This window comes from Caloenas nicobarica, chromosome 14 (genome assembly GCF_036013445.1).
Source record: "Caloenas nicobarica isolate bCalNic1 chromosome 14, bCalNic1.hap1, whole genome shotgun sequence".
In the NCBI taxonomy this organism is placed as follows: Eukaryota; Metazoa; Chordata; class Aves; order Columbiformes; family Columbidae; genus Caloenas; species Caloenas nicobarica.
Genome location: NC_088258.1, coordinates 804,252 through 820,841, shown reverse-complemented (window position 1 = coordinate 820,841; position 16,590 = coordinate 804,252). Strand labels below are relative to the sequence as shown.

Genomic DNA, 16,590 nt, shown 5'->3' with positions numbered 1-16,590 from the left:
ATGCCCCATTACCTTGTTTTCTTTCCGCCAGGCTTTGATAAACAGGATGACGGCCCCTCGTCCTCGCGCGGCTCGCAGCGCCTTGCCCAGCGGCGCTCCCGGCGCCAGCCGTGCCGTCCCTGTGCCGCTGCCCATCGTCACCTCCGCCGCAGGACAGCCCAGGCGGTGACCGAGGCCACGTGCGGATGCACCCGCTCCCCGTTCTCCGAGTCCCCGTGGACCCACGTCACACAAACGAACCTGATCCCCCACTTGCAGCCTGATCAAGGGTGCTGCTGTGCACGGGAACGGCTCTATATTTATCCTGCAATGCCTGTATGTGGTTTTAGATTATCGTGTGACCACTGTAAATAGCACAAAATCATCGCAAGCTTGTAGGCTCGTCTGGCCGGAGCAAAAGACTTCGGGTAATTCAGTCATTGCCCTTGGAGCGATCCCGCTGGATGGACAAAGCAAAGACCCAGCGACAGCAGGACAGCAAACGTGACTGCTGAGGTCAGCGCCTGTGTTTCGGTGTCACATACAACGGTGACTGTCACCGTGGATCACTCGCAGCTCCCCGAGGGCCAAGGGGACTCTGCATCGCAGGGAACGCAGCACGGGGGCGCAGCCCCGGGCGGTGCGGAGGGACCCAGCTGTGGCCAGGGAGCTGGAGACGGCCCCAGTCATCGCTGGGGCCGTGAGCTGCCCTTCCTCTTACCTCCTGAGAGGTTTCTAATCGCTGTATTGGTGCTGTAATGGAGGAAACCCGGTGGCCACCCGCCTGCTGCCGGCACAAAGGGAGGGAGGTGCTGGCTGGGCCGTGCCTGCAGCAGGCAGCTTTGCTTTTCACGCTTTTGCCCAAGTCCAAATCTGCGTCAGGATAAACACCCAGACTTCACCGCGGTTTGCTGCAAAGGAAGCTCGCTCAGACCCTATTCCTGCAGAGCAGCTGTTCCCTTCTTGAAATTGTCCTTTGCCCTTTCTTGCTTTGATTTGTTGGCGTTTTTTTACTGTTTGCAATAGCTCATGAAAGCCTAGGTAAGTCCAAGAAATTTATATCACGTGTTTATTATTTACTTGATGGACAGTAATGGCTTCTGTGGTACCATTACAATATGTCATCTAAATCCAAATGCTGAGATGCTTTAAAGGGCAGCCTTTCAGTTGAGGGCTGGAATAGCTTCTCCGGCATCGTTATCATCTGCCGTGGGCGTCTGCGCACCCATAAATCTTCAGCTGACCACAGCCACTAAACCCAGCTCTTAAAAGTTCCCCAGAAAATTTTGAACAAATAAGACTTTCGCCTGCTTGCACAGTAAAGTCTCTTTGCCAATAAACTCTTGTCCCTCTGTCATTAACCTCCCTCTAGTCAAACCAAGCAGCATTTTCCCTTTTTCTTGATAAGCTGGTTTCTATCTCTGGTCAAAAGGAGCCTGCCAAGGATATAAATTATTGCAGGCTTGCTGACAACAAGGATAACAACAAATAGTGCCAGGATTGCACAAACTGTCCTCCCTTTCCATCTTTTGGGGGTTTGGCACTGCAATTCTTGCACGGTCTCCGTTGGTCCAGGGGCGTCGACCTGAAGCAGCCATGGACTGAGCCGGAGGTGCCAGGAAGGGCAAGAATTTGCATTATATATAATACAGACGATCTAACTTGCAAAGTTTGTGTCTAAATGAAGGGAAGATCCAACGTACCAGTAACTGAGGTGAGCAGAAGGCTCCATGTCCTTGCTTGCACGAACCTGCTCCCCAGGGCCGAGGGGCTGCACCTTCTGCTCTCTTTTTCTCCATTTGCAATGGGTTTAGCTCTCTTATCAAGCAACTTGCTTTCCATCCTCTTTGGTTTCCTTAGTGGCTCCCTCTCCTTCCAGCCTCGTTAGCGTTCACACGGCTGTCACAGCCCTGGCTGGCGGTGCTGGAAAACCCCGGCAGGGACGGCAGGTCCTGGGGCTGGACACTGCAGGTGATGCTGTGGGGACGTGGAGGGGACACGCCGGGGACGGGGCGGTGAAGGGGGACCCTGCATTCCTGGGGAGGACTTGGCTCCTGCCACCCAACCCTTCGGGCGCTGAGCTCACGTCTGCGGTGCTGCTCTCTCTTTGCAGAACTGAAGTTTCAGCTTCTTTAATAACCCGTAAGTCCATTGGAAAACTGCAATGAGTAGCATTAAGAAGTGACTTGGTAAGTTTATTTTGATGGAATACAATAATTATCATGCTTAGCAGCTGTTGCTATTTAAAATAAGAAAAAACGGGGCTTGCATTGAAAATGTTTTGTAAACCATGTGCACCAACAATCTGTTCCAATGAAACCAGCCATTATGGAAACGGTATAATAGCAGGAGCTCATTATGGAAAGTTAAATTGCAAATCATATTTTGTTTCAAATGAGCTAGATGAATGCATAATTTGCCTCAAAGAAATAGTTTTGTAGTTCTAATCCTGCCAAGAGCTGAAACTCTCGGTCTGCAGCTGCCGGGGCGGCCTGATTGTCCATTTCAAACTACAGGAAGTTTTGGTTTCAAAGGAAGATTTACAGAGAGAAAGGGAAAAATTTAAAAAAAAAAAAAAAAGGCAAAGGAATAAAAGGCAACATGCTGCCAGCACCTTGTGAGCAGAGCAGTGGGAGTGCTGAGAGGATTGGCGGCTGCGGGGCCGTGCAGGGTGGGTTATTCAGTCACAAGCCAGCGCAGGAACCTGCGCAGCCGGGGGCTCCGGGCAGCCCTGGCACCCAGAGCCCCCAGCACCCCGTGGAGCTGCTGCCGGGGGGTCCCCCCTCTGAGCCCCCCAGTGCGCTGGCACAGGGGTGATGGCTGCAGGATGCTCCCTTGGGAGGAGCAGAGCCCTTTCCGCACAAACTTCCAGCCTAAAAATAGCCCTCTTCCATAGCAAGGGCATAATTAATTAACGTGGAAGTGGTTATTATCCTTTAATCGCTGGCTCTGTCCCAGCGACGGCTAGCGATCCCTGCTTAGTTAGGAGGCTTGCAACAAATGCCACTGGAGCTCTGTGTTTAGGTTCATCCATTCTCACAGATTGAAGGCAATAGTAAATATTCCAAGCAGGCTCTAAAGCCTCAGCTGCTCCTCTCCGAGGCCTGGGGGGCGGCGGGTGCCCGTGGCCCGTTCCCCGCAGGAGCGCAGGGCTGCGGTGGCTGCCGGGCAGCCGGGGCTGCGCTGCTGCGGGGGTGAACGGGGTGGGGGTGAACGGGGTGGGGGTGAATGCTGCGGGGGTGAACGGGGTGGGGGTGAACGGGGTGGGGGTGAATGCTGCGGGGGTGAATGCTGCGGGGGTGAACGGGGTGTGTGTGCGAACAGTGTGGGTGTGAATGCTGCGGGTGTGAACAGTGTGTGTGTGAACAGTGTGGGTGTGAACGGTGCGTGTGTGTGAACGGTGTGTGTGCGAATGCTGCGGGGGTGAACAGTGTGCAGGGGTGAACAGTGTGTGTGTGTGAACAGTGTGTGTGCGAATGCTGCAGGGGTGAACAGTGTGTGTGTGTGAACAGTGTGTGTGTGTGAACAGTGTGTGTGTGTGAACAGTGTGGGTGTGAATGCTGCGGGTGTGAACAGTGTGTGTGTGAACAGTGTGTGTGTGAGAACAGTGTGTGTGCGAATGCTGTGGGTGTGAACAGTGTGTGTGTGAACAGTGTGTGTGTGTGAACAGTGTGTGTGTGTGAACAGTGTGTGTGCGAATGCTGCGGGTGTGAACAGTGTGTGTGTGTGCTCGCCGTGGGTGTGATCGCCGCGGGTGCGAACGCTGTGCATGAGTGCCGTGCATCCCTGTGCACGCCCCGGCAGCCTGCGGGGACGGAGCAATCCCACAGCTCCAGCTGCAGCGACTCGTGAAGAGCACGGAGGAACAGATAACACAGCTGAGCAGCCTCCCAGGAGCCCCGTTCTGCGAGACGGGGATGTCCCCTGCATAGCGATGGAGACCGTGTCCGCTGTGCTTTATTACCAGCTTTAAAAAAGAGCATATGTAGTAAGGAAACTTGGCAGGAAATCCCAACGCTGGGGCGTAAATTCTGTGGCTGAATGGGAGCTGAGCAGCGATTCTGCAGCCCGGGAGAGCCCCAGGGCTGGGCAGCCGCACCGGGACGCGACGGTGCGGGGACAAGCCCTGACTGCAGCTGGGGAGATGGCAGGAGCTGGGCAGATGCGGGTGACGTTAGTGACGGTCCATGGGACAGGGCTGTCCCAGACACCGGGGACAGCCTGTGGATGGACATCCAAAGCACAGCAGGAGCCTGTCCCAGGGTCACCATGTGGGTCACTATGGGCGTCCCTCATCCCTGCACCACCACCCCGGGCACCGCAAGGGGCCCTCCAAGGAGCCCAGCGGGCAACCGGGGCAGCATTGGCCGCAGCTGCGGGCTGGACCGGGGGGCACAGCCGGGGCTGCAGGACCTGCCCCTGCCCCGCAGTGAGGTGGAGCTGAGCTCACCGCGGCCCTTGGGACTGGCCCCTCAGGTGTCCCCCAAGCCCCTCGTCCCACGTCACCCCCCGCTACGCCGTGAGCTCTGCAAGAACTGTCGGTATCGGGGATGCAGCCGAGCAGAAAGCGCGGGTTTGACTCACTCAGATTTACAGCAAACAGAAAAGCAAGAATTCGGCAGCAGGTAAGGGGTTGCTGTTTAAACCTGTAAAACCAGAGAGAACGCATGAGCACAAGGAGCAGGACCATCGCCGGCTGGGACGAATGAGGAGCTCGCTCTCCCCAGCGCCCCGGGGAGCTGAGATGAGCTTTTCAGAGACTCTTTAAATGCATCGTATCTCTTCATAGAGAATTTCAAGCCAGTTAACCTAGCAGCAAACCAGCAAAAATAATTGAAAAGGCTAACGAGCATTCTCTAACCTCTAAGTAAATAGCAAATATTTAAAACTGCAAGCTCTTTTTTCTTTCTTTTTTAATGGAGGGCTTTTTTCTTGTGCAGCCTGAAGCTCAAAGCAGGTAGGTGATTTCCTTTTGCTTCCCAGTCCTAATTAGCCTCTGTGTCCTGGCCCTTGTCAGCAATATGCAGCCAGCTAATTACCTTTTATTGCTGTCAGAGTCCTCACTGCCTGGGTGGCACTGCAAAGGCAGCACCTTCCTCCTGTCCTTTGCTGTCCGTAGCTCTGACCACAGTGATGTCCCCTGTCCTCATCACAGGAACAGAAATGCCGCCGGCGGGTTTTGCAAGCAGCGGAGTCCCCAGCAGGGTGGGACACGGCTCGCTGCAGGTGACCCTGTCCCTTTTGACAGGGACACATGCCACCCCGCCGCGCACTGAGAGCCGGGCACCTCGTGCCAGGGTCAGTCCCCAGCTCTGGGTGGCTCTGCCCTTGTCCTGTGTCCCAAACTGACCCTGGGGTTCAGCCGGTGCTGTCTCGGGCCTCTCCGGTGTCACCCCGCTGTGCCCGCAGAGCGGGGCTGCTGCCGCATCCCAGCCCAAAGACAATTTCATTAAACATTAAAAACAACAGCTGCTAGCAGTGTTAGGGGATGCTTAAAGATGGCAGAAGCAATTTACAATTAAAATGTGTTTCTCTTAGGAAAAAAGTCCCGGAAACTTGTAATTAAAACATTTATACAAGGGCCAGAATTTCAAAGCTCACATCTTTAAAAACTTCATTTTCGAAGGCAGTGGCAGCCTGGGTTAAGCCGTCACTGGACAGATGCCAGTGCGGATGAGGGGGCTGGTCCCGCACAGCCCCCGCCGCGGGTCCCCGTGTCCCTGTCACTGCTGACACAGGGACACCGCCGTGCCGGGGCCAACGCCGCTGCCGGGCAGGAGCCCCATGGCACCGAGCGCCCACAGAGCCAAAACCCCGCTGGAAAACCGACCTGACGGGCACGGGACCTGCTGCAGCTGCTGCTCAGCGCCTGTGCCCCATCCCTAGGTCTGATCGTTACTCTAATGAGCTGCAGCATGTCATAAAACCTAGTACGGAGAAAATTATATTAAACAACTGTGAAAAGAAATCATTTATTTCCATAATGTCTCTGTTTTGGATTGAAGGAAAGAAACCCCACAACTCCAGCAATATGACTCTTTCTGCCGAGCCACAAAGTGGCAGGCTGCTCATTAGCTTAGATCATTGCTGCTCAAAATGTAATCATCTTTAAAAACGATTAAAAATATAAACCCCACTGACAAGAAGTGGCAAAGGGCTTTGCACTTCAGCGTGCCGCCCACTGGCGCTCTGTGCTTTTCGCTGTGGTCTCTGGTCGGTCCGACCTGCAGACAGCCCGTAGCTTTATGGGGTGATTGCTTCCAGCCCTGGGTGCCTGAGATGTCACCGAGCCCCCAGACCTTGTCCAGTGCCCCAACATTTCTTCTGCCCTCTCCAGAACAGCAGCTCCGAGCGGGGAGCGGGGAGAGGGAGCTTTTCCTTGTCACCCCACCAACAAGTACATGGTTGAATTAGAAGCTGAAGAAGTAACTGCTGCTGCATTTCTCAGGAAAAAGTCCAAAGCTTTGGTCAAGAACATGGAAGGTTATGGTCTGAGCTGTATGTTGGACCCTCCCAGTCCTAATTCTAGTGTGATCCCATGGCGGAGCCTCACAAGCTGTTCCCGTGGGCAGGTTTGTGCTGGGGAGGTGCAGCGGGGGCTGCAGAGCCCATTACGTCTCACGCTACACAAGCAATGCGTGAAGCAAGAGGGGAGATGAGCATGAAATCTGACGGCTGCGTTGGTCAGAGCTGCCGGACCTGGGTAGCTGGAGCAGCCGGACCTGAAGGAGGCTCAGCCGTGAGCCGTCCGGCCCTTCCGAGGCATTGTTAAATAATCATCTGTAGGATATGATTATTCATGAGCACAATGAAGATCATCATTTAGAATTCTTCACTATTCAGCACAGATCCTGTTTGATGTGGCAAGGCTCTAGCAGTGCATTTGCATTAGAGAAAGTATTATTACTTTTAATGGAGGAGAAGGATTACAGGAGAAATCTACATAAATTTATTGGTAAATGTCATTTAGCATATGTCCAAATGTAATTTATCACGGGTTTGTAGTGCAGACTGTCTGACTCACACAGAGCTTTTTTTTCCTGTTTTTTCACTAGACAAATAAATAACCCTTGGGACAAAATTACCTCATTGGAAGGAAACTGATATTAAATCATTACTGCTGCAGGTGAGCAGAGCCTGCTCTGGGCGGCTGCCCCCAGCCCGAGGCAGGAGGGTCCCAGGCTGGGTGACGTGGAGGGGACACTGGGGGCCCTTCCCCTGCGCCCCAGCTCCGCACGTGTGCTGCAGCCCCCCTGCACAGCCCTCTCCACCTGCCCCCAGCGCCGCTGCTCCTCCTGCACAGAAACACGCAGAGAGTTTTGTCACATCCCGGGGTGGCTGCGTCCCTCCCCGAAAGCCCCGAGCCCAGCCCATCTCCTCGGGAAGCATCTCCTTGCAAGCCAACCGCTTGCTGTTCCTGTGGGACCTTTCAAGACTTGTGTTTGGGTTAATTTTACAGCTGCTGGGGCTCGTTCTGTCCTTGAGTAACTCTCCAGAGGGATGCGCTCAGCCACAGAGCCTGTTCCAGCTGCCTCAGCTTTGATCTCCTTGGTTTTCCCTGTGTGATATAAGGTTGTATAACACGTTGGCTGTGACAGGGCAAGGACTTTCTGGCAGCCCAGCACGCGCCAGAGTGCCTGTGGCAATCTCAGAGCAGGTCCTGCTCAACCAGAGCACCAGCCCCACTGCGCAGCTGAAGCTGGACATGTGTCCATCCCCATGGCCACCAGTTGCATTTTAATGGTGGTACCAGGCTGGCAGAGGCGACGATCACTACAGAGACTGCCCCAAGAACTGGAACTTTTGGCCTCCTTTGAGCTCCAGCCCTGGGCAGGCTGAAGGTTTATGGCAAACCCTGGCACTGCCGGGCCGGGCAGCTGCCTCCAGCTGTCAGCTCTCCGTGTCTGCAGCATCTGCCGAACCTCCCTCCAGGCGTTCCCCTTCCACATGTAGCTCCCAAGCAAGCAAACGCATGCTCTATCATGACTGCCTGGTATGTCTTATCGTCTTGTTAGCAATTAATATTATAATGGTAGAAATTGCTAATATGTGATATACAATAATTAGAATTCAATTTAATTGCCCGGTAGCTCTGAAACTCTGCATATAAATGTGGCTTCTGCTCCCTGGATTACAGGGAACACCAGAGGAGGAGAAATCCACCCCTGAGAAATGGATGAGGCCAACACAGCCCGGCTGAGCTCCAGGGCAGCAAAAGACAGAAATAAAGAGGGAACTGGTCGGTGCAGCGGAGGGGTGAGGGGACACGGGCAGGGGCGCTGGTCCTGCTGAGCGGTGGCTCTGGGCCCAGGGCAGGGACCAGCTGCACGTGATCCCAACCATCCCTGGTGCTGCAGGAAACGGGATTCCTGGGGATCAACGGGGAAATCCCACAGCAATATCCACAGAGAGGATGTTATCTCCGTACAGCACCAGCGTGACCAGTAACGTCCTGTGGCCAGTGCTGGTGCCTGCGCTCCAGCAAGGTGTTAAGAAGCTGCAGAGTCCTGGCAGGAGCTACGGGAGCTGCTCGAGGTCTGAAAATCTGCCACAGAGAGAGATTAAAGAGGTGAGCCTGTGTATCTTGTCAAAAAGGGGTTTGAACGATGACTTGGTTGTGGTCTCCAAGTACCTGTGTGTGGAAGTTTTTTATAAGAAAGAGTGAAATTAATGTGGGAACAATTTACCAAAGTATGTGTAGAGGTTTTCAAATGAAGGCTACAAATAATGCTTGATTTCAGCTTGTCTTTCCCGGGGGTGGTGCAGCAACCGCCGGGGAGGCTGGTGGCTCCGCGCGGTGCGGTGCTGCTCCTGGCGGCGCAGAGCCCAGCGGGGCAGAGAGGAGACACGGCGGGTTTACCTGCGGCGTCATGTCACACCAGCAGCGGTTCGGGGGGCGCCGGGAGCCCCCAAGCCCACAGAGAGCCCTGGTTCCGGCGGCATTGGCTCTGCAAGGTGACACGAGTGCTGGCGTGACAAGCAACCCTGCAGCGTGTCCTGGACCTCACCTCACACGTATTTATTCCCTTTTTTGAAGTGTAAGCACAGAGGGAAAAGTACCTGCATAGAAAGAGCTGGATGAGGCCGTTATCTCGAAGGGATTAACGGCTGCTGGTGACTCAGAACAACGATGACTCAAAGAAAGGCAGCATCTAAGGCATAAAGTCAACCACCACGGTCCCATCATCGGCCAATTCGACAAACTCAGCAGCGTCTCCTGAGTGATTAGCACAACTGCGCAGGGAGTTTGCAGAGGAAAAGCACTCCATTTTGGCTCTCCATCTCCTGAAACTTGGCATCTGTATCTTGTGATAGCTGCCGTGCAGAGCCAGCCGGGCCTGGCCGGGGCTGGGGAACAAGGGCTTGGGAGGATACGGAGCAGGAGCCTTTGATCCTTCTAATTAACTCTGGTTCAAAATGTATTACAAAGCTAAGAATTAGGAGGGAAGCTGAGGCTGCTTTGATGTGCATGGGTGGATGTGGTCAAGAGGCTGCACAGAGAGCAGAGATGAGGGGAGGCAGGAAAGGTTTGAGGCAAGGACTGGAGAGCAGGGGGCCCATCAGCACCGACGGGGACAGACCCGCGGGGCTCCCGCTGCAGAGCCCGGGTGAGCGCGGGTGGCACAGGGGAGCGCGGTGGCAGCTGCCGAGGTCCCCAGCGTGGCCCACGGCGTTTGCTCGGGTGCTGCAGCAGAGCCACGGACGCTCTGCACCGACGGGCCTCATGTCTCTGTGCGCGCCTGAACAGGGCACGTGTGTGGGGCTGCGTTGTGCACAAACCGCTGTTGATTTTGCTACCTGATGTGGCTGCGTGTGTTCGCAAGGGGATGTTCCTGCCCTTCCTGAAGGGACCAACCACCCATAACAGGCACCAGCACTTTTCTCAGCAGCAATGGCTACAGCGGGGGCTGGGGGCTGCAGGATTCCCCCCCGGGGCCCTTGCAGCCCCCCCGCCCAGGGCCCTGCGCTCGGCGCGATCGCAGTTTGGGGCGGGACACGCAGACAGAAATCCCGCGGGTCACCCCGGAGTGAACTCCCAGCCGGAGCCGGGGGGTTCTGCAGCTTCGTGGGTGCTGAGTCCCCGGCCCCCCGGCACCCCGAGCCCTCAACCCCCGAGCCCCAGCACCCCCACACCCCCCATCCCCGCTCCCCGAGCCCCGGCACCCCCACACCCCCCATCCCCGCTCCCCGAGCCCCGGCACCCCCACACCCCCCATCCCCGCTCCCCGAGCCCCGGCACCCCCACACCCCCCATCCCCGCTCCCCGAGCCCCGGCGCGCCCGGCCCCGGCGCCGCCGCCCGGCCCCATCCCGGTGCTCAAGGGACCTCTAGCGGCAGCGGGGACCGGGCGGCCCGCGGGGGGCTGGACCCTGTGCTGGGGGGCAGCACCACGTCTGCGAGGAGAGCGAAGTCCCTCATTAATCTTGGGAAATAACGTGGCATCGTCAAAAAGACCAGAAATGGTCCTGTGAAATCAATCTGCTGTTTAGTGCCTTGGGATCTCCAGGTCCTTCTTCTTTGCCTGTTAATTATTTAATCTCCCTTTCACTTTACAAACTGCAGAACAGTTCTTCACAGTTATCCATAATATTTATTAGCATTTAAAAGAATAAATAACACCTTACTTGGGCCCCGGCAGTGGCAGCCCAGCCGCCGCACATCAGCAGAGTGCGGGGAGGTGACGCTGGGCGACGCTGAGACACCCCCCAGCGCTGGCACCCCGACACCGCGCTCCACGCAGCGCCATCGCTCCCCTTACAAACGGGGCTGGCGGGGCAGCCCTGACCATTCCGAACCCTTCCGGTGGATCCTAATCTTTAATGGGTTGACCTGGAATTGTGATGGATTTTTTAATGAAAAAGTGGCTGGACAGTTTATGGGAGAGCGGGCGGATACTGGTGGGTGAGGAGGCTCCAAGGAGCTTCAACAAAACCCGTTCCCATCTCTGGGTAACCAGTTTGAACTCAGACAAGCAGCTAATGGCCAAGGTGGAAAATCCACTGGGCAGCTGTGGGGGAAAAGGAGTTTGCAGACTTTCTCCAGTTCCCAGGCATGGGTACAAATGTCATCACCAAGCTCCTTCTTCACTCTCTCGGCAGAAGGGCCAGAGATTCAATTAGAGGTGTTGGCAAGGCACAAAATAAGAGAATTCTGCTTCTTCATCCCATAGTTATTCTGTATTGTTCTGAGAATAACTGGAGGATTCACAGCTCCCCAGCTGGGCTATCAGGCCAGCGCATTTCACGTGTATTCGCCAGGCAGTGCCAAAACCACTGCTTTTCAGTCTTGAATCAGAACAACAGCACAGGATATTCATTAAAAACAGGAGGATATGTTCTGATTAGCTTTGGTCTGTTTCTGACAAAGTTCCTTCTAGTTACAGAGGCAAAGATAAGGAAGAGCCTGGATTTCTTTCTCAACTGATACTATTGTCTTAGGAAAGAAATAATTTGCATGATATTCCTCTTGTCTAATTAGATGCCTTCATTTGCCACCCTCTAGGCTCCAAGTTTTGAGCGTTGTGCTCAAAATGTAATAATTTATCAGTGGCAATAAGTCGGTGTGCCGCGGTGGTGAGCCATGGTTGGACGTGTCTGTGGTGCACGCACATGGAGCAGCTGAGAGAGCAGGAGCAGGCAAGAGGCAGAGCTTGGGGTGTGGGGTTGGTTTGGGGTTTTTGAAAGGGTATTAGTGTCATTGTCATTGTTAATTAAAGCTTAGCTCTAGCCAGTGCATGCCCACAGCAGTAGTGCTACCTGGGGAGCTGGGCTGATGACACTGAGCTTCAGCAACGTGACTTGGGGAGCAATGTGGATATTCCAGCCGAACTGGAGCCAGGCTCTCCAGTCACTCCAGCAGCAGAGTCTTTGCTCCTGACGAAACTGAAGCAGGAAATGCAAATACAAACCTTCTGCCATGCCAGCCTGCTTATTTGCATGTCCCATTCCAAGAGACTTGCTTGTGCGGCTCGGAAGCTACGAGAAATCATTCGTCCTTCCTAGTTTTGAGGGGGTTTTTTAGTTTGTTTCTTTTTGTACAGTTCAGTTGCACAGCAGATCCAGTGCAGACACGCAGGACTGATCCTGTCTTGGCCCCCAGTCCAAGCGCTGCTGTATTTCTGAATCAAAGCAGCACAGACAGCTGTGCTCAGCAAGCAGTGCTCAGTACAGCACAACAGAACTGTACTAGATGAGCTGCTTCTAAATCGCTCAAGTGCTAAATGAGACGAAGTTCCCTACACAGCTCCTAATAATCTGTAATGGTAAAACACTGGAACTGCATTTTAAAGCAAATAGTTACTCTTTTTTAACTAATGTGTGTGTATGACCTAAAATAGTGACAACAAAACCTGGGTAACTTATATTTAAGGTTGTTTTTCAGAACTTAGAGAACAATTTACTGCTGCATGTGTTCGAAAGCCAAAGAGCTAAAATTACAGAACTAACTTAAAGCTGCAAAAATAGTTTTGATGCCAACAGGTGTGCAGAGAACACGAAGCCTGGATGCTGCTCTCCTGAATGACTTTCAGAACGTAACCCAGCTCCCTCTGAAAGCCACAGCGTGTTTCCTTGCCTCCCTAGGAGCGTCCAAATTTGTTTTTTGAAGTTATATATGTGGGTTACTGAGAGTACAGTGCTGCAACAGCAAGTTAATTGCTGTGACGTGAGCATTTCTGTTGAGTGTGGTAAACACCACTTAACAGCCGTGTCAAACCTTCTTTATGACACAAGGTGAATCACAGGATGGTTTGGGTCATCTCATGCAACCCCTGCCATGGACAAGGACATCAGCAGGTCAGGCCGTTTGGGCTGAAATGCTGGAGGAGCAGCCGGGCAGGTTGGGCTGGGCTCAGGAGCGGGATTAACCCTGGGCAGGGCTGGGCAGGGCGGGAGGTGTGAAGCCATCGGCCTCCTCCCATATGCTACCACCTGGTGTAAAACACGGGAATCTGGGGATGCTGACGTGCTCTAATTATTGAGAACTAAAACAGAGACAATCTGCTCCCCCCAGAATCGGCGTCGTTTGGAGACTCCATGTGCCTGACAGTCCCCTTATTCATGCAGATCCTTTTTCCCCCCGGGGGGAATGAAGTCTCTAAACGTTACCTGTAGGGTTCAGATATCAGAAGTTTCCTAGCCTAAATTTTTAGACAAGAAGTGTGGTTTTGAAGCCCGTTAGTCTTTACTATTTTTACTTGTCTTTGGATTGATTTGCTCGAGGCAGAGCTGCACCAGCTGATGTTTGAAAGCATTTCTCTGCAAAGACTTACAGTCAGAGGGTTAGAAAATACCTACTTTTATAGTGAAAGATTGTACTTTGTAAGTTTAAATAAATGGGTTGGACATGCAATCAGTACATAAATTTAAAGAGTCAGGGGTTTAATCATGACATTAATAAAAATATCAAATTCTCAAGAAAGTGAGTAGTATTAATTGTATAATTAAGTTTTCTGCAGTATATTAGAGGGCAAATAACTGGTAAAGGGAAAATGAGGATTCATGCAGAAACATGTCCTGCGTAAATTACTTGATCTTGTAAAAAACCTGGGTGCCTGGAAAGTAAAGTGTGCATCATAGATTTGTGGAAATAACGAATAGCTCCTTTACTAAAAAGCAATAATCTGCATAATAAAACATTAATAGCAAGCTGCAGTCATTGACTGCTTAATTAGAACTATAAGACGATAACGATTTTTCGGTCCTCGTGTGGTTTATTTTGCTGTTTACACACAGCATTTAACTTCCTCATTCCTTCCCGAGTTCTGTTGCGTGTTCTAATTAATTTTTCCCCATTTCTAGCGCAGACTGACGCTCCTTCCCGCGGCGAGGAGGGCGCGCCCGCCCCCAGAGCCGCGCTGCCCGCGGGGCACGGGGCCGGGGCGCTCAGCTGTGCCGGCAGCACCTCTGCCTGGGAGTCCGGTCTGTTTTGCTGACGCAAAGGTATATATAACAGCATTACTTTTTTTCTGGCATTTTTTTCACCGTGAGTTCCAAGAAGCTCCCAAGATCTGTCCTGCGCTGCTGCAGGTGACAGCCTGGGGGGCGGCAGCGGGGGCAGCGGGCGGTGCCAGGGACGCTGCCAGGCCGGGGGGCAGCGGGGGCAGCGGGGGCAGCGGGGGCAGCGGCCGCGGCCCGGGCGGGGACGGTCCCGGGCCCGCCGGGCGGCGACGCGCGGGTGCCGGCTCTCCTCTAGGGGGCGCTCGGCGCTCGGACCGAGAGGGCGGGGCCGCCGCGCCCACGTGACGCGAGCCTTGTGTCATGATGCGCTGGGTCACGCGGGGCGGGGCGGGGCTTGCCGTGCGCCTGCGCGGGAGGCGCTGGCGGCGGCCCGTGCGGCTGGCGGCCGGGAAACCCCGCGGCGCGGCGCAGGGGCAGGGCCGACCCAGCCGCCATAGCGAGCGCTCGGGCCTGGCAGCGCTGCGGGCGGGACAGGGCGCGGAGGCCGAGCCGGGGCCGCGGGGGCCTCTCCCCGTCGTCCGCCCGGGCTGCGAGGGGGAGCCAGGCGGGCGCAGCCGCGGCCCAGCTCGATCGTTGAGGGCCGGAGTCGTTGCGGGGGCCGGGGCCTCGCGGCGCTGCCGCGATGGAGCCCTGAGGCCTCCGCCAGCCGAGTCTGCTTGAGGCCGCGGGGCCTGGCCATGGCGGAGGGCCGCGGCCTCTGAGCGCCGCCGGCTCACCCGAGCTCAGCCCGCGCCGCTTGCCCCGTCCCCTCGGTGGGCCCTTCCCGCGCCTCCGCGGGCCCCGAGCGGCGCGGAGGCCGCGGTGCCGCCGGCGCGGAGCAGGCCCGGCCCGGCCTCGACCATGTCGTGCGTCCATTACAAGTTCTCGTCCAAGCTGAACTATGATACGGTCACCTTCGACGGGCTGCACATCTCCCTGTGCGACCTCAAGCGCCAGATCATGGGCCGCGAGAAGCTGAAGGCGGCCGACTGCGACCTGCAGATCACCAACGCCCAGACCAAAGAAGGTGCGTGGGGCGGCGGGCGCGGGGCCCGGGGCCGCTGCGGGCGGCCTGTGCGCTGGGGCCGGCCCCGCCGAGCGTGAGTCAGCCCGGGGACCGGCCCGGCGGGGAGCGGGGGCGGAGCGGGGACGCGCTTCGGGCACGATCGGGGCTGGGGCCGGGGCCTCCCAGGGCCGCGCTTCCGTAGCTGCTGTTCTGTCGGCTCCTTTCGGATCGGCGTGTTGGATGCGGAGAAGAGTACGTGGTTGATGTGCGACATACGCTTGCAAAAGTTTGGGGATCCTGGAATAATTCTAGGTAAAATGATGAAGAAGTGTGGGAGGTTATCTGAAGGATAACAAATGTGTCAGATTTCTTTGAAATCTGGTGGCAAAGGCTGAAAGTGATGGAAATAAAACAGTGGCTAATTTGAAGAGAGTGGTTTTTTGTGAGTTTATTTTGTCTTCAACTTCTTTTACCCCACTTCGTTGGAAAACTGGTTTTGTGCCCGTTGCAGAAATCGCTCACTAGCAGCGGTTTGGATCAAATGTGTATGTGTGAGTTCAAATTTATACAGACCCTTTAAAGCCATCTTACACATGAGCGTTCTCTGTTTTGAAATTATACTTTGGAATTTCTTGTTAATATAACTTCTTTTCTACACAAAAGCCATTGTCATTCAGATGCTGTTGAGCATCATTTCATCATTAATTTCCAACCTTTTGTTTTTGTTTTTGTTCTTGGTGGTTTGTGTTAATCATATCAGGGCAATACTGAAGTTTTACGGCAGAACATTTATGGTGAATATATATAAGAAATCTTCTTAGAGAAGTAATAAATTACAAATCTATAAATGGTGTTTGATTCTCAGAGATTATAATGGCTTCATATTACTTAAGATGATATCTTGGTTTGGTCATCTGTCATCTGGATAGGTTTGAATATTATTAAAGACTTTGCGATGTGACTTTTCAGAAATAAAATTAGTTATAAAGTGTTTTCATTCTTTAAACATTTTTCCCGTGGTTCTGTGATGCCCTTACAACAGCCTTTTCTTTAAAATGTGTGCTAGTGGGTTTTTTCCTCTTCCTGTTTCATATATTAAACGGAATAGTAAGTACACTGCGGTAACTGTAACTTCAGGCCTGGGCTTTAAAGTGGTTGGACCAAAAGCTCGGTGTTTATGTACAGGTATTTAACCAATGTTCCGCAGTATGTCTGTCAAAAAAAAACTTAACAGCGCTATGGTGGGAGTCTTGGGGATGCCATTAGATTGCACAACATTCATACTGAGATACACTTCAGAAGTCTTGAATTTTTCTAGTAGTATTGACTAAAATGATCAAAAACTTTTGGAAAATGTTTAATTTGCTGCGAGGGCTTTGCTGCAGAAGCGTCTCTGAGTTTTGTCTTCAGTCGCTCATGCAGGTTCAGGTTCCCAAACCAGCGGGCTGGGTGGCCGGGGCTGACGGCCCTGCTGGGATCGTGGGGTCTGTGTCAAACAGCCTTAGAACCAGAGCGTTGGGTGAGTTCGGAAACCGATGGAGCCCAATTAGTGTCACCCAAAGAAAAATGTTTTCAAATATGCCAAACGTGTGGATTCTGTTGGACCAGACGAGGAACAAAAAGCAAAGTGTTTAGAAAAGATTCTGCTTATAAATATGTTACCCCATA

General features: G+C 53.9%; 1 protein-coding gene across 4 annotated transcripts in view; it reads left to right on the top strand.

Moving 5' to 3' along the window:
• The first annotated feature begins 14,289 nt into the window (after positions 1-14,289).
• The window catches only part of RBBP6 (RB binding protein 6, ubiquitin ligase), a 29,549-nt gene continuing 27,248 nt past the window's right edge, over positions 14,290-16,590 (top strand). For all 4 annotated transcript variants that reach the window (XM_065644454.1, XM_065644452.1, XM_065644453.1 and 1 more), the window contains exon 1: positions 14,290-14,943. In XM_065644454.1, coding sequence (XP_065500526.1) covers positions 14,778-14,943 — 166 coding nt within the window. In that variant the 5' untranslated portion in view covers positions 14,290-14,777. The remainder of the gene's footprint in view (positions 14,944-16,590) is intronic.